At 44.2% G+C, this 17,753-nt stretch overlaps 1 protein-coding gene across 20 annotated transcripts in view; it reads left to right on the top strand.

Moving 5' to 3' along the window:
• The window catches only part of ABLIM1 (actin binding LIM protein 1), a 353,493-nt gene that overhangs the window by 136,871 nt on the left and 198,869 nt on the right, over positions 1 to 17,753 (top strand). For 2 of the 20 annotated variants that reach the window (XM_030941233.1, XM_010363204.2), the window contains exon 1: positions 9,090 to 9,586. The exons of 17 other annotated variants lie outside the window; for them this stretch is intronic. In XM_030941233.1, coding sequence (XP_030797093.1) covers positions 9,571 to 9,586 — 16 coding nt within the window. In that variant the 5' untranslated portion in view covers positions 9,090 to 9,570. Of the gene's footprint in view, positions 1 to 9,089; positions 9,587 to 17,753 lie in introns of those variants that run through there. One more of the 20 variants, XM_030941220.1, reaches the window with a different exon arrangement.

The raw sequence follows: 17,753 nt of genomic DNA, 5'->3' as shown, positions 1-17,753 counted from the left end.
ATGTGACTCAGTTGTGGATGTAACACACCTTGTCCTCACTTTGAGTCTCCCTGAATTCCTACACATTGTGACTACACTGGAATCCTGTGCTCAGGGGGCGTTGCAAACACTGTGTGCATGGGCAGCAGGAACAGCAAACAAACAAACTGCACGCATCTCATCTGTTCACATGTGTGCTCTGCTGTCCCATCAGACTTCAGTTGCACAACACAAGTTCAAAGACTAAATTATTACAAATGTCAGTATAGCAGCAGCAAAGCATTAAACTAAATAGAGACATCTTCTGAGCACAGGACCCTACGCAACACTGCAGGTCACATGCCACGAAGCTGCCCCTGTCCTCACCACAACCTCACAAGTGGAACGCCTCATACCATTCACAGCGGAGACTGCTGAAACCCAGAGAGAGAAAACAATGTGCCCAGGGTCACTCAGCGTGTGGTGGAGCTAGAATTGAAACCCAGCCTGTGTTTAATCAGGCTGCCTGTGTGGCCAGTGTGGCACGATAGAATAACCACGGGGTAGGCGGCACGATCTGAGGGGTTTTGACCCGTTTCTAAGTAATTGTGTAACCATGGACAAGTCTGCTTTAGGACTTCTGCTTTTATCTTAATTAATGCCTATTTATGAATACAAGTTACAGATTTCCACAAACCAGGGTATGGGTTGCATGGTCTCTTCTCTGTACTAAGAACTAGAGAAACTTGCTGAGACGTGTTAGATGACAAAGCTGCCATTCCTGTGGTAGCAAATGCAGTAATGGTTGTGTGTGTTGCAGGTTTTACTTGGCTAGTTCCTCCGATGATGACTGACAAATCCAGGAGTATGAGAGAGAGGTTATTTTCTGGGACTGTTCCAGGGCATAGTCAGGAGAATTTATTATAAGGCCAGATGAGGTAGGGGAACAAATGTAGGCTTTGTAAACCTTGCAAAAATTTTTTAATTTTAACTTGCTGTCAACATAAACCACAGAAATGTCATTCCTTGAGAATGATTAGACAGGGTGGATGATTACACTGAACTTTTGAAGTCTTGCTATGTGGGTCTGGGTACATCATCTTCCCCTGTGCAGCCAACAGTGGGTGCCACAGGCCATGGTTATGGTGCTATTCACCTGACAGGTCCTTCCATATGAAGTCCAAGAACCGATAAAGGATAAGGTATCTGGAAAAAGGATTGCTTTACACAGGGAAGGCAAAAGGCACCATCACTTCTATCATGCCAGGCCTTTTAGAAATGCCTGTTGATAGGCAACCTACAGAATGGGAGAAAATTTTTGCAATCTACTCATCTGACAAAGGGCTAATATCCAGAATCTACAAAGAACTCAAACAAATATACAAGAAAAAAAACAAACAACCCCATCAAAAAGTGGGCAAAGGATATGAACAGACATTTCTCAAAAGAAGACATTCATACAGCCAACAGACATGTGAAAAAATGCTCATCATCACTCGCCATCAGAGAAATGCAAATCAAAACCACAATGAGATACCATCTCACACCAGTTAGAATGGCAATCATTAAAAAATCAGGAAACGGCCGGGCGCGGTGGCTCAAGCCTGTAATCCCAGCACTTTGGGAGGCCGAGGCGGGCGGATCACAAGGTCAGGAGATCGAGACCATCCTGGCGAACACAGTGAAACCCCGTCTCTACTAAAAAATACAAAAAACTAGCCGGGCGAGGTGGCGGGCGCTTGTAGTCCCAGCTACTTGGGAGGCTGAGGCAGGAGAATGGCGGGAACCCGGGAGGGGAAGCTTGCAGTGAGCTGAGATCCGGCCACTGCACTCCAGCCTGGGTGACAGAGCAAGACTCCGCCTCAAAAAAAAAAAAAAAAAAAAAAAAAAAATCAGGAAACAACAGTTGTTGGAGAGGATGTGGAGAAATAGGAACACTTTTACACTGTTGGTGGGATTGTAAACTAGTTCAACCATTATGGAAAACAGTATGGCAATTCCTCAAGGATCTAGAACTACATGTACCATATGACCCAGCCATCCCACTACTGGGTATATACCCAAAGGATTATAAATTATTCTACTACAAAGACACATGCACACGTATGTTTATTGTGGCACTATTCACAATAGCAAAGACTTGGAATCAACCCAAATGTCCATCTGTGACAGACTGGATTAAGAAAATGCGGCACATATACACCATGGAATACTATGCAGCCATAAAAAACGATGAGTTTGCGTCCTTTGTAGGGACATGGATGCAGCTGGAAACCATCATTCTTAGCAAACTATCACAAGAAGAGAAAACCAAACACCGCATGTTCTCACTCATAGGTGGGAACTGAACAATGAGATCACTTGGACTCAGGAAGGGGAACATCACACACCGGGGCCTATCATGGGGAGGGGGGAGGGGGGAGGGATTGCATTGGGGAGTTATACATGATATAAATGATGAATTGATGGGTGCTGACGAGTTGATGGGTGCAGCACACCAACATGGCACAAATATACATATGTAACAAACCTGCACGTTATGCACATGTACTCTAGAACTTAAAGTATAATAAAAAATAAAAAAATAAAATAAAATAAAATAAAATAAATATAACAACAACAACAAAAAAAAAAAAAAAGAAAAAAGAAATGCCTGTTGATGTACATTGAGTGCACCTTGCCTTCAGAAATGCTTGTGTGTGTGTGTGTAGGCAGAGCATGGGATGAGAGGCTCTTTAACAACCTCTGCAGAAGGGAAGGCCCAGTAACACAGAGTGGGCCTGTAGCTTCAGCCTCTTATCAAACTCTTTTCTCACATGTAAAGTGTAATAATATGTACTTCATCCAGTTGTTATGAGGAAAAGATGAGGTGATCATGTAGAGATTAGAATGGTGGCTGACACATACTGGGCTCTAATGGTGACCAAAGTAGCTGTGAGGGTAGGTTATAAAGGGGACTTTGTAAAATGACTGCCTGAGAAAGTTCCTCTTTGGCCTACTTTCTCTACAAAGTAATTATTGGCTTGCATCTTGGCAAATACTTTGAAGCAATCACTAAATTGATTTTTATCTAAGAGACTGAATGTACTCTTAATTTATTTGAGTTAGATTTTAAAATCAGTCTATTTGATTATGAAAAGGAATATTTATTTATTCATCAAATATTGCATTCCTACTTTGTGCCTTTGTGTGTTACTGTGTGAATACAGTACAGATACAATAACATGTGACCCCTTCCCTCAGGGAGCCCACAATCTTTTGCAAACATAGATATATCCATCCTTCATTACAACATAGTCAACTTCAAAGCACTTGGTGGTGGTAAATACCAGAAAGAGGGGACTGTTGTCAGGGAAGGCATTGCAATTCTACCTGATGAAAAGCAACCATTTTTATATCCTAATAACTGGATTTCTATCTAGAAAATATTACAATAAAAGAGAAAGCTAGATGGTAGTAAACTGTTTTTTAAAAAGGCCTTTTCCCAAATAATTCAGAGAACTATTTTAGTAGTTGTGTACTCATGAATCTGAAGTTAGGCTAAAATCTCTGAAACTCTTTACTATCCCAAGATCCTTAGAATTCTAGTGATAGCTTTTGCTGCTCTTGTAGGAAAATGATTTATTTTTTGTTCACTCTGTCATTTATATCCTTACTGATTTGTTTATAGGGAGCTTTAAATATACTGTAGTATTTTTCGCGATTTTTCTTGAAGTGCAACCTATTGCTTGGGTCCAAACTCAGAAATGGCTTTTGAAAAAGACCGTGGGCAAGTTTGGATACAACCATAAAATAATTCTACTTTAAGAACTCAAGGAAAAGAACTTTGCTGGGCATTGATTCTATGAGATTCATATGGAAAAAATCCTAAGAACTGTCCGTTGAGGACATGAGAGTGAGTAGGGTCAAGAGGGATCAGACATTTAGGAATTTGTCCTAGACTGTAGGAAACTTTGGAATCACCACTTCTAATAAATTCTCATTAAGATTGCAGTTAATGTCCAGCTGATTGTTATTTTGGCTAACAGAGAGTATAAGGATTGTTTATCAGATGTGACGGCATGGTATATAGCTGTTTGTAAATCTCAGTTTATCCTCGTGCTTTGCAAGCCAGCTTATTAGCAAGGGGTCATTAGTCACTGGGGAAGCTGGCTACTGCTCAGACCTCCTTCCCAGAGAATCTGAGTTATCAGTCAGACCTGAGGTGGGGACCAGGTGTCTGCATTTGAAGCACCCCTTGCATTTCTATCTCTGGTGATCTGCAAACCACCCCACTCTTTTCTTTTCTTTTTTTTTTTTTTTTAAAGAGACGGAGTCTCACTCTGTCACCCCGGCTGGAGTGCATTGGTGCGATCTCAGCTCACTGCAACCTCTGCCTCCTGGGTTCAAGTGATTCTCCTGCCTCAGCCTCCCAAGTATTTGAGATTACAGGTGCACGCCACCACATCTGGCTAGTTTTTATATTTTTAGAAGAGATGGGGCTTCACTGTGTTGGCCAGGCTGGTCTCAAACTCCTGACCTCAAGTGACCCACCTGCCTCGACCTCCCAAAGTGCTGGGATTACAGGTATGCACCACCACGCCGAGCCTTGCAAACCACACTCTTATCAGCCTAGTGTGAATGAAACCTTCGTTGCCTTCAGAGAGCTTACAACCTAGTTGTGGACTTGAAGCCATTACAATAGAAGGGATAAACCAATCCCAAACGGCTTGTACTTCTTAAAATACTGTGTGTGAGACATATATGGCTATCTTGTTATTGTGTTGACCTGGGAAATGTTTAAATAAATGAATAGACACTTCCTATGCATCTATTCCATGTCAAGCTGTCTGCTAAACGCCAGAAATGCACACAACAACACAATCCAAATGGAGGGAGGAGGCAGGATGGTTGGAAACAGATCATGCTGTACCTTGAAATGCAGCCAGAGCCTTTGAACTCCATTTAGAAAGAAATAGGTAGCTTAGGTTTGAGACTTTAATCACAACATTTCTAAGGTCCATTCTTTAGAGTGGCATGGAGGGCCCTCTGTCACCTGTCACCCAGCCTCATCTTGATCCTCTCCCTTCTCCCCACCAGTAGTGAGCTACTGGATGCCTTCTGGCCCTATTACTTCCACTTGGAATGACTTTCCCTCCTTCTGCACTTGACCAGTCATTACCTACCTCCTTACTCTTCCTGGAAGCCCCTCCTGACTCCAGGTTGAACTCAGCACTGCCTTGCACCCTGTGCCTACTCCTGTCTTAATACCTTCCTCATTTCATTGAGAATATTTGTGTGCGTGCATCTTCTCCGCTAGATGGTGAGCACCTCCAGGGCAGTGGTTTCTCTATTCTTGCTTTTGTACTCCCAGCCCAGTACCTGGCACACAGCAGGTGTCCCATAAATCTCTGAAATGAGATTGATTGATGCCAACACTAAGTAGAAAGCAAATAGGAACTCATTCTCCAGATTTCTTTTTTTTTTTTTTTGAGACGGAGTCTCACTCTCGCCCGGGCTGGAGCGCAGTGGCCGGATCTCAGCTCACTGCAAGCTCCGCCTCCCGGGTTTTACACCGTTCTCCTGCCTCAGCCTCCGGAGTAGCTGGGACTACAGGCGCCCGCCACCTCGCCCGGCTAGGTTTTTTTTTTGTTTGTTTGTTTTTGTTTTTTTTTGTTTTGTTTTGTTTTGTTTTTGTTTTTTTTTTTGAGACGGAGTCTCACTCTGTCGCCGGGGCTGGAGTGCAGTGGCCGGATCTCAGCTCACTGCAAGCTCCGCCTCCCAGGTTCACGCCATTCTCCTGCCTCAGCCTCCCGAGTAGCTGGGACTACAGGCTCCCGCCACCTCGCCCAGCTAGTTTTTTGTATTTTTTAGTAGAGACGGGGTTTCACAGTGTTAGCCAGGATGGTCTCGATCTCCTGACCTCGTGATCCGCCTGTCTCGGCCTCCCAAAGTGCTGGGATTACAGGCTTGAGCCACCGCGCCCGGCCTCCAGGTTTCTTTCAGCTGAATTCTGCTAGAAAGGATTTTGAGCATGCTTTTTGCTAAAGGGTCCAGCGGGGGCCAGGTGCCGTGGCTCACACCTGTAATCCCAGCACTTTGAGAGGCCAAGGCAGGCGGATCACCTGAGGTCAGGAGTTCGAAATCAGCCTGGCCAACATGGTGAACCCCTGTCTCTACTAAAAATACAAAAATTAGCCAGGTGTGGTGGTGCACCTGTAATTCGAGCTACTCGGGAGGCTGAGGCAGGAGAATCGCTTGAAACTCGGGAGGTGGAGGTTGCAGTGAGCTGAGATTGTGCCACTGCACTCCAGCCTGGGTGACAGAGTGAGACTCCATCTCAAAACAACAACAACAAAAATGAGTCCAGTGGTGTTGGGGGGTAACACCTGGATACCTGGTGTTCCAGCCCCATGGAGGGATCCTGAAATTCCTGCACTACAGATGCACGTACAGTAGTGACCCGTGGCTCTGCAGAGGAGAATAAGCAATGAGAAAGTGGACTCTGCCAGGTTGCTGGTTTCTAGTTGTAACATTTCCCTTCTAATTGGCATCGCTATTGAAATGATGTGTGCTTGAATTTTTGCCAAGAAGGGCTGTATGCTAACAAGCTTTTCTCTCCAACAAAATGGTTTCTGTCCTTTGGTCCCATGTGGACAACCCTTGCTTTATGTTGTGAGTGAATGAGAAGGAGGCAATGAGTCAGTTTGATGGGGCAAAAAACAATAAAACCGTGGGTTGGTGTCCGTATTATGAAGACTTATCTGAGTGGAATGAGATCGAGATAAGTTCTTTGCAAATCATCTCAAGAATAAAAAGTCCTTTCTTATGAACTATATATTTCATTTTTATTCTTGATTTACTTTGCTACACTTCTTGCAGCTTTAGCTGTAAAGCAGAAAATGTCTATGCTTTGCTTCTGTTCTTAAAGCTCTTTAGCAATTCTGCCCTGAGGCAAGGAGGCAAAAACAATTTGGTTTTACTTTCCCACATTCCACAAATAACTTTAGTAATACACTCTTTGGTTATCTTAAAAGTGCAGAGTGGATACTTTTATCCCAAAGTAGCAGTGTCTGATTGGCGGGGGGACTTTTGCCATATGACTATTACTTAGCAACTAAATGCTGGTGACTCATTCACTTTGACTGTGGTACAGGAAAATTCTTTCCATGGAAAACACAGGCGGGGGGGAAATCTCTCTGAACCACTATGTAGTATTTTCCTTTAGAAAAGGCTTCTCTGAAAATGAATAGGCACCAGCTGTTACTCTGCTAGCTCAGTCTCCAAAGCTGCCAGAGAGCCTTTCCAAACTGTTTCTGTGCGATTTATCCACGAGTGTATACAGGTAGGTTAAGAACTGTAATAAGAGACCAATTTGGTTAGTGAACTTAAATCTCAGAGTTTTAAACTGACATCCCAAATAAAAGAAAAATTGAGCTAATGGCATTTACAATATCTGGAACACTTACATATGATTGGGTTTGCTCCAGAAACCAATGGTGTTTTACTGTCACATTATAGTAGCGAGGGAGGGGTGAGGAGGAGTAGGGGCTGGTGGAAGGAAAGAGAAAGAAAGCTACTTCTTTGCTTTGGGCTGAATAACATGAGCGCTTTGGAGAGAAGTGCTTAAGTGAGATGTCGATGTAGTTAAACAGCAGAAATATGATAAAATAGATTCACCTGCTAGGCTCACAAAACAGCCTAATTCCAGCTCTCTGCAGTTAATTTTGTTTGTCAGCATCTCCTTAAAGGCTCTGAGGGTGATTAGGAGTGGGAAAGTAGACTAGTGCAGTTTTAGCCTTGAAAACTGGGGAACATGAAGGGCTTGTTTCCTGGATGCTCTTGAACTCTGCCATCCCTCTGGACTGGAGGTCTAGTCGCTCTCATGCTTGGCTCATATTTATGAATGGAGGTTAGAGAAGCCGCTTAAACGCTCTTCAGTGCTTACACTCCAGCTGGCTGCTGACTTAGGGAAAATATGACCTTATGGGGCTGCCATGGGTGCGGGGAGTGGTGTGGGCGAAGTATGTCGTCATAGAAAAGACAACCCAGGGGCTGGAGGGGACTTAGCTCTTCCTTACAGCCTGAGACACCTAAGCTATTAATAGTAAAGCCCTGAGTCACAGATGTAGGAATGTCGCAGCTGCCTGAGATGTGCTACTGTTACGCATCAGAAAACCAGCAGTGAAGACCTACCCGAGATGAATGTGAAGAAATGGGCATTTTCCCCCCTTCTCCCCAGACCCACCAAATGTAGTTCATTTCAGCCATACACACCCTCTGAGTCAAAGAGGAGGCAGGTTGACTGACTTCATTCCTTTTGGTTCCCCTGGCTCTCTTAGACTCAACATGTTACAATATTTGCAGTAAATACCATCTAATACTGGCTGTGCATTCTGGTTCTGAAAGATGTGTTGGCCATCTGCTGCTCTCCCTGCCGTGTGATGTCTGGCTTTTTGTCTCTTGCTCATCCCATTTCTCCCACATGGTGGATGTATATGGCGTGCGGTCGGGACCCCGTGAGCTGGATTTGGGAGACAGGGTCTGGAGTCGCGTGGACACTGGCTTTGTGAGCCAGAAGTCCTCAGCTGACAGGACAGCAGGACAGGTCACAGGACAGCCCGTGACCCTGCGGGTCAGAAATCAAAAGCCTCCTCTGAGCTGCTGCTGTGGGGTCAGGTTTAGGCTGATCTGGGTGGTGGACCATACTAGATGAGGCTATTTGTCCCTTAATCGTGACTAGAGTTCCTCCCTGGCATATGCACATCCAAGGGGCTTGTCTAAAAACTCCGATGAAACAGAGGGAGAAGGGGAAGTCAAAATCCCCCCTCAATAGATAGATCAGATTTTAACTTTGATCCTGAATTGGATCCTGGATAAGGAATAGAATCCTGAAAGATCCTCTTCCCGGGCTGTGTCTCACTGTCTCTACGTTCCCCCAACCCCATTCAGGTAGATTCTAGCGGGGAGCAGCTGTGCAAACCAAATGTCATTATTCATTTTTCGTAAGAAGGTGAACTTGAAATTGCCATTATTATCATTATTCTCTTTTTGTTTTACATTAAGGCCAATTTTATTTATCCAGTTTGCCTGAAAGAAGCCGTAGTAAAAATTGAAAGCGACTGTAACAGGGAGCCCATAAGCTAACCATTGACTAGTCGTACTAATTGGAATCGTCTCTAGCTGGTGCTCGGTCCTCCTCCTCCTGGCAATCATTTATCAGACTGTGGGAGGGGGCCGGCGTTCGGGAGTCTTTCATAGCCCGTCCTCGGCGCGAGGAATACAAGGTGGTGTCAGTGACCAGAGATTAGGACAGTGGCATTTTGCATTTGTTAGCAGCAGCAGCTGTAGCGAGTGGTTTCAGCAGCAGGGCAGAGTCCCCGAGCAGGGCGCGGCTGCAGCTCGGCGGGCGGGCGGCGGAGAGCGCGGGGGCGATCGCGGGGCGGGCGTGGGAGCGGGGCCCGCCGAGGCGGGGCGGGACTCGAGACCGCAGCCCCGGACCTCACAAGCTGATGCCGGGGCTTCTCCTGGCCGCCCCAGGGCCCGCGGATCTGACTGCCAAGGCGCGCTTCCACTCCCAGAGTTTATTCCTCGTTTCTTCTTCAGTCCCGCTCGTCGGAGGACCCGGTTGCCATGGTGAAGGAGAAAGGTAATTATAAATATCGATCACTGTGCATGGTTGCAGAAGTTGGAATGGCACCGCAGGGCTCGGCCACCTAACGGGGAATGATCAATCGAAAGCCGGGCGGACATGTTCTCGGTGAGAAGCTCTGTATTGTGAAGTCTGGGTTTCCATCGAACCAAGACTTCGTTCAGAATCTTGAATTTCACCACCGCAAAGGAAGCACATCCTATTTCTGGAGCACAGCTGAGCTCTGGGATGCGTGTCTCTTTTGATTGCTATTGCATTTTGAATTTTTTGTTGTGTTTGAGACTTGCCGTCTTGCCCCCCATCCCAACCATCATTCCCTTCCTCTCTTACCACCGCGCTCCACCAATCAATAAGTTAATTAACGTATGTCATGAAAAGGCTCTTCCTGCCCGGGCTAGGCTGTGTGGTGCTGGGACATGCCCAGGCCTCGCTAGATCCGGCTGAAAGGAGAAGCTGGTCTCTTTTAAAGGCTTCAGGTGCTCTACGTGTATAACCTGTCATTTCAGTATTATCCCTAATCACTCCTCCAAACACCTTCTTAAAGGATGCTGCATATGGCAAAGGAAACCACATCACATCACAAGGAGAGTGTTAAAAGGGAGAGGACAGGTGTGGCCTGAACAGGTGTACATTATTTATGCACTAGGCGTGGTCCTGAAATGGAAGGTACATCTTTCAGAATTGAATGATAGTTGAAATGATTTGTATCTCCGGGAAATGTGAAAGAACACCGCAATGCTTGTTTTGAGTGATTCAAGTAATATATAAATACACCTTGTCTTAAGAAAGTAAAATGTTGCAGGAGAATAGGGAGGGACAGTGAAAGCCCCTCACTTCTGCCTTGTCAGCTTCAATTCCCCTCTCCTCCCTAGAGATAAAATTGTTAACGTATCTTGCTAGACCTTTCTAGACCGGAATTAGAGAGAGACAGACACATTTGAATATAAAAATTGAATCGTTCTATGATCGTTTTACTGTAACTTATTTTTTTCTCTTTTATTATGTCTTAGGGACCTTCACCAAATGATTTTATAATGTAAATAACCACTCTTTAATTTTGCAGTTTAGTACTCTTAGATTTACTGTCACATTTTCTTACCGTGGGGACGTTCTTTCCTCCCTAAACACAGACAGCTACTCTTTCAGGGCCGTCTTGAACCATTTCAATGACTTATCTGTGTCTCCTTTATCTTAAAGCTACTACAGGGAATCGATTTAAGATGAAAACGCTGAACTCAAGTTGATCCTTGTTGCTTGAAACTCAGTTTGCTTCTGTTATACTAATGGATGGATTGACATACAGGATCCTCAGAGCTTAACAGTGTAAAGGCTGCACCTCAGGACAAAAGAGAAACGTGATTGTGCTCTATTCACTCTGCTCCTGTAGATTTTTAGTAATCACATGCCGTAGCTGGTCTTTCAGTGGGTATTTGGTAATTGAGTGAAATGATTCGGTGTGAATAAAGGTGCTTCTGATAATATTTCCACTCTTTTGGGAGTGCTTCCAGGAACCCTCAGTACCAAAACAGATGTTGACATTTACTGCAGGTCAGATCTCTTCATTTGTAGCCCCCACCCGACTGTGACATGGCCCCTCATCTCTGTTGCTAATGGATTTGGGTTTGTTTCCCTGATATGAGTAATTTATGAGTGATGGGAAAGGGAATTACAAAGCCATTTCTTCATTCTATTCCTGTGGGACTCTTGGAAGACCTCAGCTTGCTATATATGGTATATATTATAAATCAGTAGTCCTCAAATAGCAGCTCTTTTTCTAAGTCATTGTAGATTTTCCAAAGCTTAGATTGCCTGGGTTCACATTGCTCTACAAGTCAGTGGCCACCTTCTAACTGGAACACTTTGGACGGGCCACCGAGAGGTCACATACTAATATTATCTTAACCCTTAGCCACTGATTAAAGGCTGTTCTGTTTTTATTTTGAGGTCTGTGTCAGTCCACACCACTGCTTTCTGATTGCACTGACTTCAGCCATCAACAGAGAAAGGCAGGTTTGTTTCGTTTTGTTTCATTTTTTGTTTGTTTGTTTGCTTTTGGTAGTTACACAAGGGCTTCCATAGAAAAAAGGGAGCTTCATCATAGCCCTTAAAGTGAGAAAGGCACTGGGTATCATTTAGTCCATGCATTCATCCTAGAGATGAGAAAACGGGGATCAGAAAGGGTAAGTAAGTTGCTCAAGGTCACACAGCAGATCGTAGACAAAGTGCTCATTCTCTGTGTCTTATCACCCAGTGGAGGAGAGACCACAGTTGTCAGTGTGTTGACAGCTGCTGTCTCTGTCACAAGATGGTGAGCCTTTCAGAAGTGGCACTGTGTCTCCATCTTTAACTTTCCAGTGCATAACTTAGTGTCTGCCGCACCATAGATCAGCAAACAACTAAAACAGGTTGGCCCGTTGTCAGAGCTGGAGCAGGAAACTGTCTTCTTGATTCGGAAACTTCTCCAATCCTCTCCATTACTTCTTGTTCCCAGAAAAGCCTAGCTCCTTCCTTCCTTGTGGAGCTGTCAGGAATCAACTTGAGGAGGCTCAGGTCCTGGCAGTATCCATCCCGAGGAACATGGCTGGCCCAAGGGGGAGTGACATAGACTCTGTTGTGCTTGCCACTTAGAGCTCATACTGGCTTGCCTTATAGTTTTCTCTCTAGGATAAAATACCTGGTTTGGGGCTGACATGGGCTGGAGAGAAAGCACACTGGCTGATTGCCTCCACTAGTGTGGAGTGGCATTTGCTGACATCCTTTGACCTCATTATCTTTTGTTCTCCTGACCAGGTACCCATTCACTTCCAGCTGCAGACACTTACTGATTCCGGAATCTTGATGAAATGATTATTTCTCTTATGTCTTCAAGGGTACCTTACCCTTGCTGTATCTTGTAACAGAGAAGCACAGGAGATTTCTGCGGGTTTATCTGTCAATAATTGCCTTCCTAAATAGATGCTCGTCAATCTGTACTCCTGAGGCTCACTATACTCATTTAAAAAGCTGTAATTGTCTAGCTAATGTGTGTTCCAGTGTAAGTTTTAAGAATACAAAAGGGATTTATTATTTATCTTTGTTACAGAAAATAAAAATAAGCAACTGTTAGAGATTAAGCTCTATAAACACTTAGTTTAAATAACAAAGAATGCTTATGGTTTGGAAACCATGTGAAAAGACTAAGAATTTAGCCACAAGACAAACTTCAAGGTAAATAGAATTTTACATTTAGGCACATCATTTTTTGTTTGTTTTGTTTTGTTTCGTGGAAGTTTTCTGACATTGTTGGATGGCCCAACTCACTTTTGGGATAGAGCAGGACCCAGTGAAACTCATTCCAGTGTCTCAGTGGAAGGATGTTCACCTTCCACCCAACATTCATGTGTGTAGGGACACACACATACACATACCCACAAGGCAAGTACTTTCTCTAGAGCAAGATTTTTCAACCTCAGCCTCACTGATATTTTGAGAGATAATTCTTTGTGATTCTGTCTTGTGCATTGTATGATGTTTAGCAGCAATCCTGACCTCTACATACCAGCAGCACTGACTTCCTACTCATGACAATCAAATATGTCTCCAGACATTAGCAAATGCCCTTTGGGCAAGAGAATTGCTCCAGTTTGAGAACTACAGCTGTAGAGAGCAGTGGGGTGCTAAGACACCTTGGTCACAGTTCTCTTTAAGGTTTAGTTTAATGGATTCCCTTGAGCACAGAGGGTGACAGATGTGAACAATTTGTCCTTTTTTTTTTGAAACAGAGTTTCACTCTTGTTGCCCAGGCTGGAGTGCAATGGCCCTATCTCAGCTTACTGAAACCTCTGCCTCCCAGGTTCAAGTGATTCTCCTGTTTCAGCCTACTGAGTAGCTGGGATTATAGGCGTGCACCACCACGCCTGGTTGATTTTGTACTTTTAGTAGAGATGAGGTTTCACCATGTTGGCCAGGCTGGTCTCAAACTGCTGACCTCAGGTGATCCACCCGTCTCGGCCTCACCAAAGTGCTGGGATTACAGGCATGAGCCACCGTGCCCGGAATAAGATGTGAGCAATTTGTATGGGAAGTCAATCAGACCACCACAACTCCTCCTTGATGCCATTTAGCTTTTGGCAGAAACAGATGCTTCAAATAATAAAGCTGCAGAAGGACTAATAAAGGCCTTCCTCCTTCTTTATGGGCCTAATTTCCCAGCTCATTTCAGTTGCTGAAAATGGAATAATCCTCTTCATCAAAGTAGATATGTCTACAGAGATGTTCTAGCTTAGTTCTTTCTTTTCCTTTAGGATTCTGTAAGCCCCATTCTGGTCAGGAAACTTCCCTATTCTGTTATCATCTCCTGCTTGCCCTTTCTGTGTTAGGCAAAGTGCTGGGTACTCAGGAAGCTCTCAAGGGTTCTGAAGATACAACAGCTGCCCTCTGCTTCTTTACCACCTATCGAGGAAGTAAATAAGCTCACGAATAACTCCTATTACATAGATGTTTAAAGAGGCATTGGTCCAGTGCTCTGGCAGGTCAAAGGTGGGAGATTTAGCTTCCAAGTATGCTGATCAGGAGAGCTCCCTGAAGCAGGCAGCTCTTAAACTGAGGATTTAAAGGTTGGGGATATGTGGACATATAATAAACATTGAAATGAAAAGAGAATGGTAGATTCGAGAGAAGCCACCACATTAGAATTGATGGGGCCTGACAGCAGGTTGGGTGGATGTAATGAGAAGAATTCAGAACAAATGATCTTAAAGTTTTGAGTCCAAGTAGCTCAGGTATCAGTTTGCTAGTGGCACTGTAACAAAGTACCACAGACTGAGCGGCTTAAACCACAGAAATGTATTGTCTCATAGTTCTGGAAGCTACAAGCCTGAGGTCAAGGTGTTGGCTGAGTTGGTTCCTTCTGAGGGCTGTCAGGAGAATCTGTCCTATGCTTCTCCCCTGGCTTCTGGACATTTGCTGGTAATCTTTGGTGTTCCTTGACTTGTAGAAGCAACTGCCTTCCTGTTCACAGGGCATTCTCCCTACGTGCCTATCTGACTCCATGTTTCCCCTTTATAAAAGGACACCAGTCCTAATGGATGAAGGCCCACCCTAATGATCTCATTTTGACTTGATCACCACTGAAAAGACCATATCTCCAAATAGGACCACATTCTGAGATACTGGGGGTTTGGACTTCAATAGATGAGTTTGGAGGGTGATGCAATCTAACCCATTACACGCAGGCATCAGTGTTAGATGTGGCTAGGCTTGGGAAGGAGGACTGAAGAGGAGCAGAGTGGAATCAGATGTGGGGTGGGAGAGAGTTGTTAGTGGTGAAGAGGAAGGGAGGAGGTCGGTGGGAGGAAGGAGATGAGCTCAGTTTTATAGACCTTAAGCCAGTGATGGGGATAAAGGACTGAGGGGTGACTAGAAGTGAGTAGTCCAGTTCATACCTCTTGGGCAAACTCTGAGATTTCTTGGCCGATTTATACAAGCTTGCTACAATCTATCTTAAGGAAGATAACATTAGAAACAGGCCTTGCTTTCCCTTTGGAATAACAGGAGGCATTCAGATGTTAGGCAACAGGGAAGGCAACACCACACCTTTCTGCCTCAAGCTGCTGGGTCCAGCACCCTTTATGGTTTGGAAGTAGCCCCTTCCTGCCACATCTAAAAGCCACCACAGCCTTGTTCTTGGCAGCTCCTCAGAACAGTGGTATACTATGTCTCAGATGTGACCTACACCCTGGCACCAAAGTAATCCTTTTAGCACACTGAATCATCATATTTCCCAGCTCAAAAACCCAAACAAATGTCAAGGTAAGGTTCAAAGCTTCCTGCTTGTCATGCAGGGTTCTCTTCAAGTCCTTAAAATACCTCCTCCCTGCTTCCATCTAAAAAAATGTTCTTCTAAACCAGTCTTTTTTATTTTCATTTTGATGTTATTATTAAATCTGTCAGTGACTGAACACATATTAAATGGCAGAGCTTCATATACACTGTCAAGAATCTTCGAACCCATGAAGGTAAGTAGTATCGTCCCCCTAATAGGTGAGGGAAAGGAGACTCACAGGAGGTCAGAGATCACTTGGTTATGTAGAAAAGCTAAGCTTTCTATCCATTTTTCTGCCTACAGTGCTAATGTCCACCCTTAGTCCTTTTACCTTTGGAATGACCACAGGGGTGGTATTTTCCACTCAAACCTCAGTCATACTGTCTACCCACCTTGTGAGACATACTGGACCCCTTTTTATGTATTTATTGAAGATCTAACTCAAGTTTGGCTTCCTTATAGAACTCCTCGAAGGTCCACCCCTTCTGTGAATTCTTCTAGAATTACTCTGTGCACCTAAGTAAACACCAGATAAACAACAGTCGTCACCTGTGCAACTTAGGACAGTGCTCTTTTTCTCAAGTATTTGACTTCATATACAGTCTTGTAAAACAGCCTTAGGAGCTGTGAAGTGTTGCTGCCTCTAATGCTATCTGCCCTCCCAAAACACACACTCACACAGACACTCAGATGCATGCACGCTGCCTGGTGTAATCAACACCCACTTCTGTTCCATCCTCAGAAAGGCTAAGAACAGTAGGTCTTTCACTGTGGGTAATAATTCCTCATGTGTGCAATGACTGTTGAGTCACTATCCAGACATCCCCTTTCACATATGCTGGCCACTCCTAGCCACAGCTTGAAGTTTAATGCCTCACCCCTACCTGCCCTTGGATTGTCTTAACTTCAAAAGCCCCAGTCTTTTAAAGGAGATACCACCAACAAGGACATTTCCTAAGTAAGGTCTAAAGGGAAGTGACAGATTAAAGGAGACCCACAAGGCTACAAATTTCAGAATAAATTGTTCTTGATCAGTGACTTATTCACACTACTCAACTGTGAATTTCCTATCTTTGTGGGGAGGGGTGCTTCAGTTTTTGTCATCATATTCCACTTCAGAGAAAGCAATCCAAGAAAGCAATTGTTCGTGCTATTTTATAAATGAAAGTGCTACTCTTACCAGGAAGTGTGGTTCTGCTTAGTTTATCTTCATTCCAGAAGTACTGTCTGAATAATGGGATTTCCAAAGCTAAGGGAAAGGATTTCACATGTTTAAAAAAAAAAAAAAAAAAAAAAAAAAAAGGCATAACAAATCCCCTGCCCTCTGACACCTACTTATTGATGTCTAAAAAATGTTTATCCAGAGAGAAAAAGATGCCACTTCTACAATATAAATATGAGAGAAGGAACACATTGACTTGAATGCATTCAAAGCTCTTGAGGGCAATTTCTGATGACAGGAATGGAGTCAAGAATATGTAGACAGTGGGCATCTGAAATGGAAGTTGGGCCTCATCTATTGTTAGCTACTCCCAGACTTTGGAGATGGTGTTGCTTCTTACCTTTCCCATGCCAGGCCAAATGACCAGGAAGGATGAACAACTTGTATTGCATCACAGAGAGTTCCTTTTAAAGAAAGACACATTGACTTTTCCAAATTCCTGCAGAAGATGTACTGCAGGAGACTCACCCCACCAAGAAGCGTATCTTGGCATTTGATTCATTTTGAGGAGGTGGCCCTCTTTGCCATGGTATTCACAGCCCTGGGGGTCAAGAAAGAGGATCCTGGTATTGTTGGCTTCTCCTATGCCAAAGTCAAAGTGCTGAGTATTTTCCTGAGCCAGCATTAAAGAGCCAGAGAACTTTTCAGAAGGTTCAGTGATCAGTGAGTGGTGCAGGATTTCTTCCCATTGTGGTTGAGTTTGATCCGGGCACACCACAGTAAAAACCAACCCAGCTTCCTATTTCATTGTGTGTTTGTCTGATGGTGACTCATACTGAGAGGTATGTTTGTCCCAAACTGGCAGGAGCTGTGTATTCAAGGGCAAATTTTGTTAACAGTGGGGAGAGTGAATATTTGTTATGCATGACCTCTTTTCTCTGAAACATTGTATTTGTGCTCAGACTGACATAATTAATGCTATTATGGTCCAGTGTCCCCTGGGGGCGGACCAGGGGTGAGTTTGTGTGTCCCTGTTGCAATCAAACAGGCTGGCTTGTTTGAATACTTGCATTTAACTATGAAGATCCTGGCTTTTTTAATGCTTCTAAGGAAATTACTGTCTAGGACAGGGCTTCTCAAATTTCAGCTGGGATCAGAATCATCTGGAAGGCTTGTGAAAACACAGATTTCTGGGCCCT

This window comes from Rhinopithecus roxellana, chromosome 11 (genome assembly GCF_007565055.1).
Source record: "Rhinopithecus roxellana isolate Shanxi Qingling chromosome 11, ASM756505v1, whole genome shotgun sequence".
NCBI classification, from domain to species: domain Eukaryota; kingdom Metazoa; phylum Chordata; class Mammalia; order Primates; family Cercopithecidae; genus Rhinopithecus; species Rhinopithecus roxellana.
Note: the sequence above shows the minus strand (reverse complement) of the source record. Positions and strands in the feature narration are given on the sequence as shown.